The following is an 18,704-nucleotide window of genomic DNA, read 5'->3' on the forward strand; positions in this document are numbered from 1 at the left end:
AAAAAAAGACTAATTGTTTCCATGGTTTTTGTTGGACTCTTACCATCTGGCCTGCCTAACCCCAATGTTAGAGTTTATTTGGTTACATGTCGAAAGCTACAGCAGTCACCTTTCTTCTCTCTCCCCTCTAGCAGTCCCTCAACACTGGAGTAGGATTTATGATTAACCATGACTTTAAATAGGGCAGCAGATGCTGTTGTGTTCTAGTAAAATAAAATTCTGGTTTCCCAGAAGCGTGCCTGGTAAATTCTGGGGTCTGGAGCAGGACTCGACTTTGCCAATTCCCTACCATTCAACTTCAGAGGGTAGGTATAAGGCCGCCATAGAAACACACCAAACACTGGAGTAAGGGAGTTTATTGGGGGAAACCCGACGGACTGGAGGGAAGGGGGTAGATAGCGCCATTTTACTAACAGTAGGAAGTTAAGATAGGAAGAGACAGGAAGTCTCTTAACAAGCAAATGCAAGGTGATTTAAATTATTTTTTTTTTCACAAGGTGACTTTAAAAAACAGCTCTTTATTTGAAAGGCACAATGACAGAGAGGGAGGGACAGAAAGCAACAGCTCTTCCCTCCGCTGGTTCACTCCCCGAATGGCCACAGCAGCCAGGGCTGGGCCAGGCCAAAACCAGGAGCCTGGAGCTCCATCCGGGTGTCCCACGTGGGTGCGCGCAGGGGGCCCAAGTACTTGGACCATCACCCTCTGCTTTCCCAGGTGCACGAGTGGGCGCTGGAGCGGAAGTGGAGCAGCCGGAACTGGAACTGGCGCTGGGATGTGGGATGGCAGTGTCCCTGGCGGCGCGCTGGCCGTCCCAAAGGTGACTTTTTTTAAGGGGAAAAAAAAAAAAAACACAACCGTCACGAACTTTTGTTAACAGTGCCACTGCAACTAGGGACAGGGTGAACAAAACAAATCGTTGGCAAAGGCATCATCTTGGCCCAGTGTGCGACCCGTCCTGATTTCTGAAAGGAAACCAGGAGCCCGCGGGGGGATCTGCAGCCCGCGTGGGTCGGTTCCGCACGCTTTCGCCAATCAGTTCTATTTTTCTGCTCGAGCCGCTCACGCCGCCTCTGTGGAGACGCCAGGGGAGCCGGGCAGACAGGTGCGCCCTCTGTTTGGAAATACACAAAGGGCCGACCTCGCGGCCGCGGTGGCCCTGGCAACTCCACGCACGCGAGGCGCGCGCACGGCGGGGCGGGGCGGGGCGGTCCTCGGCCTGCTGGCGGACGCGGCGCCTGGGACGCGCCGAGGCGGCTCCGGCGCCCGCGCCCGCGCCCGCGCCCGCGCTCGCGCTGTAGGGACTTGTAGTCCGCGTGCCTCCCGGGCGCCTCCCCCCGGGTAGGCAGGCCCGGGCGTTCCCGGCCGCCGCAAGCCGACTTCCTGCCGCCGCCAAAAACTACACCTCCCGCCGTCCTCTCCGCGGCCGGGCCGAAAGCGAAAACAAAATTCTGAGCTGCCTGGGTGCTGCCCTCCGCCGGGCGCCCCCTCCCGCCGCCCGCCCCTCAGGCGCCCTCCGGCGAGGTGGGGGAGACGCGAGGCCGCGGCTCTTTTCTTCTGGTTTCCTCAGCGCCCAGCGCGGGGAGCGCGCGGGGTGGGCGGGCAGGCCGCGGCTCACCTGAGCCGGCCCCGCGAGCGCGCCGGGGGCGGGGGCTTCCTCGCTCCACGCCGGTCGGGACCAGGAAACTCGTGTGCGGGCGGCGACCCCCGGCCCGGTTCCTGAGCGGGCGGCGAGGCCCCCCGGGACGCGACTCTCCCTCCCTCGGGATTTCCTTCGCCGCCTGCCGCCCCGCGCCGTCTCCTCTCTGGGCGCGCGGGCCCTCCGGGGAGGCGGTCGCGTGCGGCCGGCCATGCACTAGGCAGGGCTCGCCCTATGCGTCTGGGGAGCGCGGACCGCCGCCTCGGGCCGCCGCCTGCTGCCGCGCGCGGAGCCGGAGCCGGAGCCAGGCCGCGGCGTCGAGCTGCCGGCGGCGCGGCCATGTGGGGCTAGCCCGCGCCGCGCCTGGCCTGCAGCGGAACCGGCAACATGGAGGCGGCCGTCGGCGCCCCGGACGGCGGGGACCAGGGCGGCGCGGGGCCCCGCGAGGACGCGACGCCCATGGACGCCTATCTGCGGAAACTGGGCTTGTATCGCAAGCTGGTCGCCAAGGACGGGTCGTGCCTGTTCCGGGCCGTGGCGGAGCAGGTAATGGGCGCGGGGAAGCCGGTGCGGCCGGTGGGGCTGGGTCGGGGAAGCGGCGGCGGCGGCGCCCGGGCCGCTCCGGGACGCCCACGTCCGGGGGGCTGCGCGTGGCCCGCGGCCGTCACCGCCGCCCATTGTAACGCCCGAGTGCGGCGCCGCTTTGGGGTCTGCAAGCTGGCCCTGGAGATCGGGGGGGGGGGCCTGTGCGTTCGGCGGGTGCCGTCTCTTGCTGACGAGGTACTGAGTGTGGGACGGCGGGGAGGGGGTGATGGTGCTGGCGACACGGTATTTTCCACTTGGGTGCCGCATTCGGCTTGCCGTGTAAAAAGAGCGTTCACGCCGGTAAACCGCATGTTTGCGGGAGGTGGTGGTGCCCCAGGCTGGACTTGTGGAACGTATTTTTCCTGCTAGTGGACTTTGGAATGTGCGGGAGTCCGGCTCGCCGCCGATGTCACTTGAGCCCAGGGAGCCAACTTCGCCAGCCTTTGACAAAGAGAGTATTTTGAATGAATTGGCTTTGGGTGTAGTCCACACTTGCTCTGCAAGGCGGTGGAGGTATACTAAAAAGAAGTTACTTTTAAGGGGGAAAAAAAAAAAAAAAAGACTTGCTTCGGTGTTGGCGGGAGGAAGGGTGTAACTGGGTGTTCTCTAGGCCCTTCCTGAACAGATTTTTACCCGTTAAATTTTTGTCCAGTACAGTTGGTTAGCAAGATGCTTGTGATTTTTGGGGGGTTTTTAATTTCTTTGGAGAAAGAGCTTGTTCCATGTTTTGCCACATCGTGTTGGAGGTGTATAGTCACCCAAATACATCCTGTATTGAAAAACTGGCTGCTGAGTAGTCGATCAAAAAGTTTCACCTGACTGCCTTGGTATGTATTTTGTGCCTTTCGCTGTTTGCCCTCCTTTGCCTTAACGTGTGCACCTCCCTACCCCCTATGGGGTTTTTATGTTGTTTGGTTTTTTTTTTTTTTTTCTGTCACTGTTTTTGAATGGTAAATAGCTTTTACAATTTCTATTGTGAGTAAATGTTTCACTTAACATGTTGAGTTCAGTCAGTTTCTCTCTTTCTCTCTTTTTTTTAAGTAGGAAAAGGCTAGTAGTTTGTTTTCCAAAGAACTACACATCTGTAGTGTAAAATCTTTTATAACAAGAAATTGATGTAACGTAAATCTTTCCGTTATATGTTACAGGGATTTTTATTGAAGCATTCCTAAAGCTCCCCAAACCAGGCTCTGCTTTTTCCAGTCCTTAGCTTTCTCTCATTTTCAGGAGTTTGAGACGCTCCAGTGTGGGTAGGATATGTTCACACCCACCCACCCTAGTCCTTACTATTAGTAGGTAAACAGTCTGCCCCATTCATTTATGAATTTGCCGGATCTCCATCTGTTCTGCTTCCTCTGGCTCAGCTACTTTGGACTCCTGAGCACCTTCAGAAAGAGAGAAGAGGTAGAGGTGAATTCAGCTCATTTTATGTACTGTTAGCTTTAGCGAAAGTTTAGTAAGGAAGGATGTCGAAATTAATAAATCTGAAGCGGAACTGGAAGCTTATTTGGGATTGAATTATCCAAGTCTTAGTTTTTATTTCTATTGAAGCAGAATGGTGTGTCTGCTTTCAGTATTACACGCTATAGTTGTTCGATAAACTTGATTTTACTGAGGCCTGTTACTGTAGCATGATCTCTATTTGTAAGTGGAAAGTTCTTAACTAAGCACTCATCAACATCAGGTAACAATTTATTGTATTTTTGCTTTGTAGTGATTTAAGGGAGATAGAACAGACTACTCTAGCCGGTTATGTGACTGATTTTTAGAATACTGGGGGAAGCTCACCTAATTCAGTAGATAAGGACCAAGTGTATAGCCATCATGGCCAAAGGCAAAGTGTTCATGTGGGGAAAAAGGAAATAACACCCACTTTTGACTGCCCTTTTAAAGTATGTGCATAGGATTTGTTTTTTGTGAATAATTTTTCCTATGAAATCACGAGCAGGTTATCCAAGTGGCAGTGTTCAGAGATGGGGAGGAGACTTGAGTTAGGAGTCACTCTTCCTCTAAATTATCTGGTTTAGATAGGCCCTTTCCTTTATACACTTGTAGATTTAGGCCTGCAGGAGGCCTGACCTGAATCTGTTCCATAGTCAGGGAGCTAAAAATAGGGCACTCTTAGAGGACTTGGTAAAATAGTGTGTCTCAGCCTTTTTCCAGTGTTTATCACTGTGTGGTCTCAAATAAAGATTTGAAAGCCTCCTATCTCTAGCTTATTTTCATCATACAATAATTTGCTTAGGTAGATGTTTGTCATACCATTTGAATCCTGAGTGTCCTTGAACTTGCACACTAACTTGCTTTTTAAAGTTTTCATTTAACATTGCTTTTCTTGGAGGTATTGTCTTTGTAAATTACTGGTAGCCCAGACTTTAGGGGAGTTGTGAGAGTTTTGTTTCAGAGCAGTAGGTACAGATTGATGCCATTTAAGTCTGTTAAAAGGAAAAAACCAGTAGATAATGTCTTGCCATTGTTTCTGATACTAACATACTAACATATGTCTACCACCTGTTGCTAGGTAAATGGCTTTAATGCCAGCTTCATCTTGCTAACAGCAGGAAAGGCCTATCAGATGACACTGTGGTTTACTCATGCTAATACTACCTTGATTCATAATAGTGTTTAAGATAGCTTTTGTGCAAGGCAGTGTTGCTAAATGTCATTTGCTAAATTGACAAGGAAAAAAGCAACAAAAACAACTATCTTATGGTGTTTGTATATATGGACAATCTTTTTTGCACTGGAAGTTTAGGATATATAAAGATACTTTTTAATAATGCCCCAAGATGGCAGTGAAAGTACACCCAGTTAAGCTGAAAGCCAACTAGTATACTGAAAACAAACTCATTGGAAATGTCAGCCAGTGCATCATCAGTGTATTTTAGTGCAATGGGACATACTACCTGTGTGGTTCCGTGGGTATAAATGAACTTGACTCCAAGAAACCTACAGAATGTGATGCTTGAGCCCAAATTCTTTGCTCGTCATGAACAGAAGGGAGAATGAAGTGGGAATATAACATTTATTTATTTGACAGGCAGGGTGAGAGGAGGAGAGAGGGAGGGAGGGAAAGAGAAACATAGATAGATAGATAACTTCCATCTGCTGGTTTACAACCCAGATGACTACAAGGATTGGGGCTGGTCCAGTCCAGAAACTCATCCTGGTCTCCCTAGATATGGGTGGCAGGGGCCCAGGTACTTAGGCCATCTTCCGCTGCTTTCCCGGGAACATTAGCAGGGAGTTGGATGGGAAGTTGGAACAGCCAGAACTGGCATTCTGAGATGTGGGTGGTTTGAAGCCACAGCTTAACCTAATGAGCTATAATGCTGGCCCCTGGAGCTGTAACTTTAAAAAAAATTTTTTTTTTAATTTATTTTCTTTTATTTTTAAAAGAGACAGACATCTTTCATCTTTCACCTTTCATCTGCTAGTTCACTCTTTGTGTACCTGCAAGAACTGGTCAAAGCCAGAAGTCTGTAACTTAATCCAGATATCCCATGTGGGTGGCCCTGGGCAGGGCCCAGGTACTTAAGCCTGCTGCCTCTCAGGGTGTGCATTAGCAGGAAATAGGAATTAGAAGTGGAGTTTGGACTCTCAGTCCTCAGATACGGGATGCTCAGCATTCCAAACAGTGTCTTTACCACTCGATCAAATGCCTCCACCTGGGTAACTCTTAAAACCACGTAAAGCTACTTTCCATAATATAAATTCTCAGTAGCACTTGACAGTACTTTGAGATGTATTGTTTCAAATGTTTCATTTTGTTTTCTTAAACCTTGACGTTTAGGGTACCAGGAATACCTTCATTTGAGATACCTACTAATAGAAAAGAATTTTATTTTTTAACTTATTTGGTGGCAGGGAGTGACCATGAATGAATGCCTGTCCTTTGGTTCACATTCCAAATGCTGATAACAGTCCAGGAAGGGCCCAGCTGAAGCTGGGACCTCAATCCAGGTCTCCCTACTTAGGTAGCAGGAACCCAGTTACTTGAAGTATCACCTTCCGGCATCTGTGCTAATTTGATGCTGGGGTCAGAATATGCAGTGGGAGCTGGTAATAAACCCAGGCACTCCAATACCTAGTGCTGAAGTCTTAACCAGTGTCATAACTATGCTAGGCTAAAGAATTTTTTTTAAAAGATTTATTTATTTATTTGAAAGTCAGAGAGAGAAGGAGAGGCAGAGAGAGAGAGAGAGATAGGTCTTCCATCTGCTGGTTCACTCCCCAAACGGCCTCAACAGCCAGAGCTGGGTCAGTCTGAAGCCAGGAGCCAGGAGCTTCTTCCAGGTCTCCCACGTGGGTGCAGGGGCCCAAGAAGTTGGGCTGTCTTCTACTGCTTTCCCAGGCCATTAGCAGAGAGCTGGATTGGAAGTGGAGCGCCCATATGGGATGCCAGCACTGTAGGCGGCAGCTTTACCCGCTACGCCACAACACCAGCCCTTAGGCTAAAGAATTTTAATCTTGTGTTTAAGAATGGTGAAATATTGAGGGTCAGCCAAAGGCTCCCTAAGTATGTAATAAGAAATAATAGGTTGTTTCATTCCAAAGCACTAAAGAAGTTTAGTAAGAGACAGAATGCCGGTAAGTTATCTTTTTGTTGAACTGATTGTTTATCAGAATACAGAGGCTATTCAGAGTGAGGATGTGGATCATACTTTGTATGTTGGTGCCTTTTGTTTGGGTATAAGAACAAATTCTAAACCTTATAGGATGACAGCACCTGTTTTTCCTACTGGTTGCTCACTTGTTCCAGTCTTGTAAGTTTGAATAACTAAGGATTTAGGAGTGCCTTAATTTTTCTGAACCCATAATGGACTTCAGGTTTCTACATAAGACCACTAAGAATATTCAAAATTATTGGGATTAAAAATAACAACTTTTTATTAAACTTGAAGCCTTAAAATGTATTCCTGATGAAACTACTTATTTGTTTTTTCTTGCCACACAGGATGCTGCTCAGCATTGCATAGCAGTGTTTCTCTTAGCTCCACTTTATGAAGAGGACTTATTTAGAGGGCTGGCCGAGAGAATAGAGTGTCTTAAGTTTACAAACATGTTGTCAAAGGAGCGGCTTTAGTGACCTAAAGGAGAAATGTTGTTAAGACTTCATAGAGTGACTTCTGCCTTAAGTATTATTATGTGGGTACTTAACACATTCATGGGAAATGAAATTAAAAGATAAGCTTGTATTTTGGTACAAAATATTTTGTAGTCCATCTATAGTTTTTTCATAGCTGAACGTTTGTATGGGCTTTTTAAAGACCCTTCATACAGGTTTTTTTTTTTTTTTTAAGTTTTTTTTTATTTATTTGACAGGCAGAGTTACAGACAGTGAGAGGGAGAGACAGAGAGAAAGGTCTTCCTTCCGTTGGTTCACCCCCCAAATGGCCGCTGTGCCGATCTGAAGCCAGGAGCCAGGTGCTTCTTCCTGGTCTCCCACACGGGTGCAGGCACCCAAACGCTTGGGCCATCCTCCACTGCTTTCCTGGCCCACAACAGAGAGCTGGACTGGAAGAGGAGCAACCAGGACTAGAACCCGGGGCCCATATGGCAAGCTGGCGCTGCAGGCGGAGGATTAACCAAGTGAGCCACGGCGCTGGCCCCGCATACAGGTTTTACATGCTGTGTCATCCTTAGGTTTAGAGGAAGGACTGAGAATGCGTAAAGTTTTCAAAATTATGGAAAGGTAAATGGCGGGAGACAGGTTAATTATATGTTGCTTTCTCTCTTTAGGTGTTGCACTCTCAGTCTCGTCATGTTGAAGTTAGAATGGCCTGTATTCACTATCTTCGAGAAAACAGAGAGAAATTTGAAGCGGTAATTTGTGATTTTTAAACATGTAATGTTATCTTTTTTTATGATTTGTTTATTTACTTGAGAGGCAGAGTTATAAAGGTTATAAAGAGAGAGAGGCAAAGGCAGAGAAAGGGAGGGAGAGAGAGATATATAGAGATAGAGATTGATCTTCCATTTGCTGGTTCACTCCTCAAATTGCTTCAACTGCTGGAGATGGGTGTGTCTGAAGCCAGGAGCCAGGAGCTTCTGCTGGGTCTCCTATGTGGGTGCAGAGTCCCAAGCATTTGGATAATCTGCTTTTCAGGCTTATTAGCCGCAAGTGGGATTGGAAGTAGAGTGGCTGGGACTTGAACCGGCACCCATATGGGATGCTGGCACTGCAGGACCTGCTAAGCCATAGCATTGGCTCTTGTAATAGTATCTTGAGTACCTTGAGTTGCATTTACATCTTGCCTTTTAGAAATGTCCAAATGAAAATTTCATAGGCTAGATCTTGATGCAGCTTATGAAAATAACCCTTGTGAAAAAAAAACTTCTTTATTGAACTTTAATCCAATTATTTTCAGTTGTGATATTTTCTGGACTATTTTGTGTTCCTTGTTTATTCAGACTTTTTAGAAAGCTTCTATGATGGGTAAGATAATGAGCCCTCGGGGAGTCGAAGGATGATCTGGATAGTGTTCTTGCATACAAAGAATGAGCTTTGTTGGAGATGGTCAGGGAATTGAGTATTAAGAATAATAGCAGTTTCTGTGAGTGGTAACTCCTGAATTTAAAAAATTTCAGACTTAAAATATAAAAAACATAATATGCGCAGGTAACCCTGAACTCTTAATTTTATCAGAAAGTGTTTATACATATTTAATATCAAAAGCTCAGTGAAATCACTTATCAGAATGCCATAATTAGGAAAATGGTGATCAGTACTTTTTTTTTTTTTTTGACAGGCAGAGTGGACAGTGAGAGAGAGACAGAGAGAAAAGTCTTCCTTTGCCGTTGGTTCACCCTCCAATGGCCGCTGCGGCCGGCGCGCTGCGGCTGACGCACTGCGCTGATCCGAAGGCAGGAGCCGGGTGCTTATCCTGGTCTCCCATGTGGGTGCAGGGCCTAAGTACTTGGGCCATCCTCCACTGCACTCCCGGGCCACAGCAGAGAGCTGGCCTGGAAGAGGGGCAACTGGGACAGAATCCGGCGCCCCGACCGGGACTAGAACCCAGTGTGCCAGCACCGCAAGGTGGAGGATTAGCCTATTGAGCTGTGGCGCTGGCCCTTTTTTTTTTTTTTTTTTTTTGATCAGTACTTAATGTAATTGCTTAGTATTAATTTTCTTGGTAGTGTGTTGTACACTGAAAGAAGACACAGTGACCTATTTTCACATTTAGAGCTGTATAGGGTTTATTACTGGGCTGATTTTAAGACCTAGAATTATAAAACTGGAGGACTTTCAATATTTCCCACCATTGATTAGTAACATTGACACTTTGTACAGAACTAAATTCTAAGACTCAGCAGGGGAAGAGTTCTTAGTGAATGTTTTCTTGGGTTGATGTTCCCCATATTCAAGCAAAATACTATTTAACATTTTTCTGGATGCTTTGATTTAGGATGGACAGTAATCTAGGAAGGAGAGTTACCTGCTTGATCAGGAGATTTTAAACTGTGTCTTCCTAAAAAAAAACTAGTAATGTAGTGTACTAGGATGTGGTACAGAAGGGGAGGGAGAATTGAACTAGTCTTTAAATATTTAAAGAAACTAAATTATTGGCCCAAGCGAGTATAACTGTATTCAAAATAATGGGCATTGCTAACACTGGTTGAGCACTTAACTGTGTGCTAGCATTGTTTAAAGTGCTTTGAATGTTTTTATTTAGTCCCCTATAATCTTGTGAGGTATGATCAGAGAATGGAAGTTCCAAGGGGAATGTCATTTTTCTTGTAATAAGAATCTTCCAGCAGTTTTATCAGCCAGACTTGGAAAGAGATGTTATGGGAAAGGATATACTTTGGAATAGACAGGTATAGACAGTGCCCAACCACAGCCTAGGTAGATGTAGACTTGTGTTAGAATACCACTTAACTCTCTTGCAGCTTACATAGTTCTGTGGATTTTCTTTTAAGTTTATAAATAATCATCTAATATAGAATAGTAACCTCTGATATATTTAAAAATATGTTGAAGTTTAAGGCACTTTTTTTTTCTTTTAAAGATTTATTTTATTAATTTGAAAGCTATATATAGAGAGATAGAGAAGTCTTCCATCTGCTGGTTCACTCCCCAAATGGCTGCAACAACTAAGGCTGAGACAGGCCCAGGAGCTTCATCTGGCTGTTCTCATGTGAGTGCAGGAGCCCTAGGACTTGGGCCATTTCCCCTGCTTTCTCAGGCCATTAGCAAGGAGCTGGATCAGAAATGGAGCTGCTGGGATTTGAGCCGGCATCCATATGGGTTGCTGGCATTGCAGGCGGTGGCTTAACCCATTATGCCTAAATGCTAGCCCCTCAAGGTACTTAAGTTTGAGATGCACAGTCTATAAAAGTTAATGTCTGTCAGAAGTCCATGGGTGTTTAATAGATTAGTGTGGATTGGGGAGTGTACTTTAATTTTATAAGTTTGCCAAATTAGCTAGTACTATATAAAGTTGAATTTGGTGGGTGTGATGAATGTCTTTGATTTTCTCAAATTGGTGTAATTATAAGAAAAACATCAAAAAGGTTGGGTTATCATATAAGCATATAAGGGATCCTCAAAAAGTTCATGGAAAATATGCATTATGAAAAAACTGAATTTTTGCATCAAAATAAACTCTTTTAATACAGTTTTCTGTGAACTTTTGGAGGTGGCTGCATACAGCTTGAGTAAACTTATTTTTTATTTTTTATTTGTTAAAATAACAAGGAAGCAAGTTGTATCAGAAAAATCTTGTTGGTGCTTCAAAAATATCTTTAATGTTACTGGTTTTTGTCTCTTTTTAGTGTGACTGAATACCAATGTATATTATTATTGTTATTATTTTTTAACAACACTTTTTTTTTTAATTTGACAGAGTTAGGCAGTGAGAAAGGTCTTCCTTCCGTTGGTTCACCCCCCAAATGGCCGCTATGGCCAGAGCTATGCCATTCCAAAGCCAGGAGCCAGGTGCTTCTTCCTGGCATCCCATGCGGGTGCAGGGGCCCAAGCCCTTGGTCCATCCTCCACTGCCTTCCCGGGCCGCAGTAGAGAGCTGGACTGGAAGAGGAGCCACCGGGATTAGAACCCGGCGCCCATATGGGATGCTGGTGCCGCAGGCGGAGGATTAACCAAGTGAACCATGGCGCTGGCCCCATATTATTTTATTTATTTGAAAGAGTTGCAAAGAGGTAGAGCCAGAGAGAGAGAGGTCTTCTATCTGCTGGTTCACTCTGCAAATGGCCGCAACGGACAGAGCTGAGCTGATTGGAAGCCAGGAGCTGGGAGCAGCTTCTGAGTTTCCCATGTGGGTACATGGGCCCAAGGACTTGAGCCTTCTACTGCTTTCCTAGGCCATAGCAGAGAGCTGGATCGGAAGTGGAGCAGCTGGGATTCGAACTAACGCCCATATGGGATGCCAGCGCTGCAGGCCGGGGCTTTAACCCTCTGTGCCACAGTGTGGCCCCTACCCATGTATATTATTAAGTTCTACTCTCTTAAGCCCAATATATGTCTTTACTCCTTTATACACTGACGACTGCTGAATTATTCTTAAAGCATTGTTTGCGGTTTGTCAGTTCAGTATGTCTCCTGCAGTGACCTTGAATTACTTTTTTTTTTTTTTTTAATTTTTGACAGGCAGAGTGGACAGTGAGAGAGAGACAGAGAGAAAGGTCCTCCTTTTGCCGTTGGTTCACCCTCCAATGGCCGCCGCGGTAGGTGCGCTGTGGCCGGCGCACCACACTGACCCGATGGCAGGAGCCAGGTGCTTCTCCTGGTCTCCCATGGGGTGCAGGGCCCAAGGACTTGGGCCATCCTCCACTGCACTCCCGGGCCACAGCAGAGAGCTGGACTGGAAGAGGGGCAACCGGGACAGGATCGGTGCCCTGACCGGGACTAGAACCCGGTGTGCCAGTGCCGCAAGGCGGAGGATTAGCCTATTGAGCCGTGGCGCCAGCCAAATTACTTTTCTCATCTAGTCTTGAATGTTCTGCCTGGGCTCAAGACCCTCTATAAACAGCTCCCATTTGGGTTCTTTCCCTACTCAGCTCCTTACCAAGCTCCTCACCAACTTGTCCCGCTTCAGCCAGGCCAGGCCATTCCTGTCTTCATAAAACAGAACTCTTACTACCTTTTCTCACCACATTGGCCATCTTTGTGGAGTTTCCTCTTACTGTGCCCATCTATATCTTGTCTGTCCTGTATCTTCCTTCATTCCTCTTCAGGAAACCTTTCCTGACAATTTTTTAAAAAAAGATTTATTTTATTTATTTGAAAGAGTTACAGAGAGAGGTAGGAACAGAGAGAGAAGTCTTCCTTCTGTTGGTTCACTCCCCAGATGGCTGCAGCAGCCGGAGCTACACTAATCCAAAGCCAGGAGCCAGGAGTTTCTTATGGTCCCCCACGCGGGTGCAGGGGCCCAAGGACTTGGGCCATCTTCTACTGCTATCCCAGGCCATAGCAGAGAGCTGGATTGGAAGAGGAGCAGCCAGGACTAGAACCAGTGCCCATATGGGATGCTGGTGCTAAAGGCCAGGGATTTAACATGCTGCATCACAGCACAGGCTTTGACAATTTTCTTTTTAAATTAAATTCTGCAGTATGTTTATGGTCTTAATGATTCCTATATCCTTTTATTGTATTATATATATTTTAATAGTACTGATATATCCTAGGTATGTGTAAGAACTCAGTAATTCAAAGCTAACATTGTTTACATGGAGAAGTGGTTAACTATTATAGTGACATATTTCTTAGATGTCATTCCTAATAGACTTTTATTTGTTTCCAGTTTATAGAAGGATCATTTGAAGAGTATTTAAAGCGTTTGGAAAATCCACAGGTATGCAGTAGTCCTTTTCTATTTTTATGTATCCAATTAACATGTTTAAAATTAATTACATGAAAGATTAATATTGATGGTGTGTGTGGAAGAGTTACAGTGATAGTATACACTGTTTGTTTGTAAACACTTGTTAAAAATGTCCCAGGTATATGTAGTTACTTAAAATTTTTTGTGGAAAAATAGAATCAAAAAGTTTTATTTTTGTGGAAAAACTTCTGAAATTCATAATATGCATTTTTTATAATATGCATTTCTATGAACTTTTTGAAGATCCTTCATACATTTTATTCAGCTTTTAATTGGGAGACAATTGGAGCTATTTACTAGAGGTTGCCTCATGAAGACAGTTGTGCTATCTTTATCTTTGTTGTAATGGCATGTGAATGTTGCATGAAAGATCTGAAATAAAACTAGAGATGATTTTTAGAATGCTATGCAGGGACTTGGTGGACAGAGGGATGTTTGATTTCTTTGTGGTGGTTCTATTTCATTGGATTAGTTTATGAAGGGGCAGGGAACTGTTGAGAAAGGGCAACACTTCCTCCCCAACTCCTGCTACCACACTTCCAGGTTATTTTCAGATTCAAAGAATCTTTTTTTCTCTTGCTTACAGAACTAATGTTCTCACTGCAAATTCAAATATCATGAAGTGTGGAGTGTTACGATTTCCCTTTATATGTTGTTAAGTTATAAAGTGATATTGGCAAAGGATAAAGCTCTGAAGAGTTAGATAGTCGGTAAAGGGAATGCAACATAGGAAAAAGGGTGTTTAATGAGTGATTTTATCCATATATTTGATTGCTTGTTGTGGACCATGATTTTCTAGTCTCCTTGGGGATGCAGAGATAACTGAGATAATCCAAGAGTCCCTCTAATAGGGAAGAAAGTCACATAATGGTACAAATTTTTAGCAAAGTATTGTATCACAAGAAATAGGAATATGATGCCGTGGACATTTAAATGTTTTATTTTAGCTAGTTAAAAGTTGGAGAGGGACTTCACATTTGAAACCTGAGTAGATTCTAAATAAGTGGGGCCTGGGTTGAACAGCACTCCATGCAGTGAAAACTGTGAGCAAGTTAGATGCAGAAAACAGTTAGTATGGAGAATGGAGCAACTAATTGTAAGTAAGAATTGGCAAGTAATTGTAAGTAAGAAATAATCCAGAGGGCAGGTTGGAGCCAGGTGGTGGAAGAGCCCTGAAAGCTAGGCTCCTGTGTTTTAGGTCATTGTTTCTCAGAGTATGATTTATAGGTTCTCTTTATAATCACCAGGTTGTTTGTAAAAAATACAGATTCATGGCCCCTATTCTGGACCTGATTGACTCTCTGGGCCTGTTGTCTGAGCATCTGGCAATAGGAGCCTTTCAAGGTTCTTGAGGTAGGAAGTGAGAATATTGTAGGTAGGAAGTGAGAGAAGGGGTTTCCATATATGAAATTTCAGCCTTCAGCCTCTAATACATTCCCTGTCTCCATTCCCTGCTTTAGTTTCTCTCTAGCTCTTAATACTATTTGATGTTTGTCTTCTCAGTTAAGTGCCATGACCATAGAGGTCTATATGTTTTGTTTGTTGTTGTGACTCATAGCCAAGAACAGTGCCTGGCAGTTTTGTTAAATGAATGGATGGAAGAATATTGTGAAAAAATAGTTTGAGGCAGATGAAATCAGAGGCAGAAAGACCCATTTTAAAATGGTTTAAAAAATTGTTAATATATAGAAAACTATACGCATTAAGGGTAAGAAAGGGTAAGTATAGTATTACTCCAGTTTTGGACACAAATACTTCCTAAAGGCCTTTTCTCTAAATCCTCCCTTGACTGTATATTTGAATAATTGATTTTGTTTTTAGCTGTATACTGTGGTCACAGTTTCAGTTTCTTTGAAGTTTTTGTTTTTCTCTTAGTTTGTAAATCCCTTTGAATGCAAGCACTGTATGTTTTTAATGCTTTGGAATTCCATAGCTAACCTTTCAGTCAGAGGTGCCTTATTGGTGATCATTATCTTTGTGTTATGAATATAAAATCCACATTGTATTAGTTGTAAACAGGAAAGATAAACGTAGGATGTTAAGTTGTTATCTGTAGGTGGCAAATATTGTAGATGATTTTTACTTCCTTTATAGAAAATACAGAAAATTAATTTGTTAATCAGAAAGACCCCAGATGCTGTTTTATAATCTTAGTGGAGCTGCTGGGCTGTGAGGGTCTAAGTTGGTGTAGCTGTTTGGGAGTGGAGAGGAGGAGATGGGGAGTAAATGAGGCGGTATGAGCTGAACTGAGGCTGATTTGTTTTGGGACCTACAGGGAAGGAAGGAGTGAAAGTTGATGTAGATTTGGGCACTTTGGATATATTGTTGGTGCTTTACTTGAGTGATTGGTCAAGATTCCTTCTGAAAAAATACAGAACTTCATGTTCTTATGTCATCAGTTTGATTAAACATCTCAGATGTCTTAAGTTCCTGCTGAACAACCATTTTTTGTTGTTAGCAACAATACTTGTAAACCATCATTCTGTATTGTCCTTGATATTATATGATACATAAAATGAAAACAAATTAGTTGGTGGATAAGCTCCATTTGGTTCTCAAAAAACTGTCCTTATGATACCCTATAAGGCATTTTGAAAAATGTCTCAAACTCTGCAAGAATACAGTTTATCAGCTCTGTTGATGTGGGAATTGACATACAGTAAAATCACCGATTTTCAAAATGGAGTTTGCTGAAATTTAACAAATGTACTTAGTTGTGTAATCACCACCACAAACACCAATAACAGGACATTTTTACCATTCCAAGGAGTTCTTTGATGTCCTTTTGCATTTAAACAACCTCCCTCACCCTCCCATGACAGTCACTGATCTGCTTTCTAAGTTTTGTCTTTTCTAGATGCACATAAATGAAATAATAGAATTTGTAGTCTTAATGCAGTTGGCCTCTTTTTTTTTTTTTTTAAAGATTTTTGTTTATTTGACAGGTAGAGTTACAGAGAGAGAGAGAGAGAGAGAGAGAGAGAGAGAAAGGTCTTCCTTCCTTTGGGTCACTCCCCAAATGGTCACAATGGCCGGAGCTGCGCCATTCCGAAGCCAGGAACCAGGTGCTTCCTCCTGGTCTCCCATGCGGGTGCAGGGGCCCAAGCACTTGGGTCATCCTCCACTGCCCTCTTGGGCCACAGCAGAGAGCTGGACTGGAAGAGGAGCAACTGGGACTGGAACCCAGTGCCCATATGGGATGCCGGTGCCACAGGTGGAGGATTAACCTAATGTGCCATGGCGCTGGCCCAGGTTGGCCTCTTTCACTTAGCACAATGAAAGCACTTGAAGATTCATACATGCTGTTGTCAGTGATTTGTTTCTGTTTGTTGTAGAGTGGTAGTCCCCAGTGTGGATAAGCCACAGTTGGCTTATCCATTTCCTAGTTGGTTGGTTTTTGGGTTCTGTACAGTTTGGGACTGTTGAAATTGGAAGTGCCATTAATGTTTGCTTGTAAGTCTTGATGTGGACATATGTGATGATGCTGAACATCTTCTCATGTATTTGCCATTTATATGTCTTCATTGGTGAAATGTGTATGCACAGATTTTGCCCATTTTTCTTGCTTTTGATCTTGGTGAATACTAGCAGTTTATGCTGGATTTAAGTCCTGCATTGAATATCTGTTTTGTGACTATTTGCTTTCAGTTGTACTTTAGCCTTTCATTTTCTTAAGTGTCTTTTCAGGCATGAAAGTTTAATATTGATGACTATTTAGGAACATGTAAATTAACATAGTTTTGATGTAGTATGGTCTGTCAAAACATTTTGAAGAAATCTCTTTTCTCTTTCCCATAAGGAAATTGTATATGAAACATTTTAAGAAGTGTTGAATAAATAAACTTATACAGCCTTAAGGTGGAAGATGCTGCTGGAAGAACATTGCAATAACCTTTTTTTTTTTTTTTTTAAAAAAGATTTATTTATTTGAAAGAATTACAGAGAGAGATCTCTTCCATTCACTGGTTCACTCCCCAGATGGCCGCAACAGCCCGAGCTGCATCAATCTGAAGCCAGCAGCTTCTTTCAGGCCTCCCAGATGGATGCAGGGGCCTAAGGACTTGGGCCATCTTCCACTGCTATCCCAGGCCATAGCAGAGAGCTGGACAGAAGAGGAGCACTGGGACTAGAACCGCCGCTGATATGGGATGCCCACACTTCAGGCCAGGGCTTTAACCAACTGTGCCACAGTGCTGGCCCCCACAATACTATAATCTTCTTTTTCTTTTTAAAGGTTTATTTATTTACTTGAAAGTCAAGTTACACAGAGAGAAGTAGAGGCAGAGAGAGAGGAAGAGAGAGAGAGAGAGAGAGAGAGAGATCTTCCATCCACTGGTTCACTCCCCAGATGGCTGCAACAGCTGGAGCTGTGCCAGTCCGAAGCCAGGAGCCAGGAGCTTCCTCTGGGTCTCCCACACGGATGCAGGGGCCCAAGAACTTGGGGTATCTTCTGCTCTCTCAGGCCACAGCAGAAAGCTGGATCGGAAGTGGAGCAGCCGGGACATGAGCTGGTGCCCATATGGGATGCCAGCACTGCAGGTGGTGGCTTTACCCGCTACGCCACAGCGCTGGCCCCCTTTGCTGTAATCTTTTTAAAAATTATTTAAAAATTTTTTTGATTTTTATTTATTTTTTATTTGACAGGTAGAATTATAGATATGAAAGAGAGAGAGACAGAAAGGTCTTCCTTCCGTTGGTTCACTCCCCAAATGGCCGCTACGGCCGGCGCTGCGCTGATCTGAAGCCAAGAGCCAGGTGCTTCTTCCCGGTATCCCATGTGGGTGCAGGGGCCCAAGCACTTGGGTCATCCTCCACTGCCTTCCCGGGCCACAGCAGAGAGCTGGACTGGAAGAGGAGCATCTGGGACTAGAACCCAGTGCCCATATGGGATGCTGGTGCCGCAGGCGGAGGGTTAACCACGTGAGCCACAGCACCGGCCCCATTGCTGTAATCTTAAATTTAATTCTTTAATTTAAAATTGACCCTAAGAACTGGTGTTATGGCATAGTGTAAAGGTTAAACCCCCACTTGTGATGCCATTATTCCATATGGGGAATGCTAGTTTGAGTTCTGGCTGCTTTACCTCTCCATCCAGTTTCCTGCTAATGTGCCTGGAAGGCAATGAAGATGGGCAACTGCCTAGGACCTGCCAACCATGTTTCTGGTTCCTGACTTGGTGGCTGTTGCCACCGTTTGGGTAGTTAACCAGTGGATAGAAGATAACTGTCCCTTTCTTTTGCCTTAACTTTAAAATAAACAAATACTGAAAACTGACCATGGTTAGGAAGAAGTATTTTATGATAGCTACTGTTTACGTGTTCACAACAGAATTTATTCTGAGGGTTATTTATAACATGGTACATTATTCTCATGAGAAGTAGCATTTTATTGACTTAGATAAAAATTGTTCATCTTTTAAAGTGATATTTTGCATAAATTAGACATGTAATTTGTGTTTGTGATCTAAACACTTATATCAGTGAAGGATTTCCTCTATTCCAGAGGGTGCCACTTGAAGCAATTAGTGAGAACCAATGATTATTATCTTAAAGCCTATTTTAAGACATCTATTTTAATATATGGCACCTATCTCATTTTGAAAATCAGAGCCAATTTTTAAGAACTGTTAAAATGAAAA

The 18,704-nt window shown here is 44.3% G+C and overlaps 1 protein-coding gene across 2 annotated transcripts in view; it reads left to right on the forward strand.

Moving 5' to 3' along the window:
• The first annotated feature begins 2,009 nt into the window (after positions 1–2,009).
• OTUD4 (OTU deubiquitinase 4) overlaps positions 2,010–18,704 on the forward strand; it is a 56,533-nt gene continuing 39,838 nt past the window's right edge. The window contains exons 1-3 of one of the 2 annotated variants that reach the window (XM_062199547.1): positions 2,010–2,183; positions 7,965–8,048; positions 12,986–13,036. In XM_062199547.1, the coding sequence (XP_062055531.1) occupies positions 2,025–2,183; positions 7,965–8,048; positions 12,986–13,036 (294 nt within the window). In that variant the 5' untranslated portion in view covers positions 2,010–2,024. Of the gene's footprint in view, positions 2,184–7,964; positions 8,049–10,291; positions 10,364–12,985; positions 13,037–18,704 lie in introns of those variants that run through there. The other variant, XM_062199548.1, reaches the window with a different exon arrangement.

The sequence above is a fragment of the Lepus europaeus genome, chromosome 8 (assembly GCF_033115175.1).
Source record: "Lepus europaeus isolate LE1 chromosome 8, mLepTim1.pri, whole genome shotgun sequence".
NCBI classification, from domain to species: Eukaryota; Metazoa; Chordata; class Mammalia; order Lagomorpha; family Leporidae; genus Lepus; species Lepus europaeus.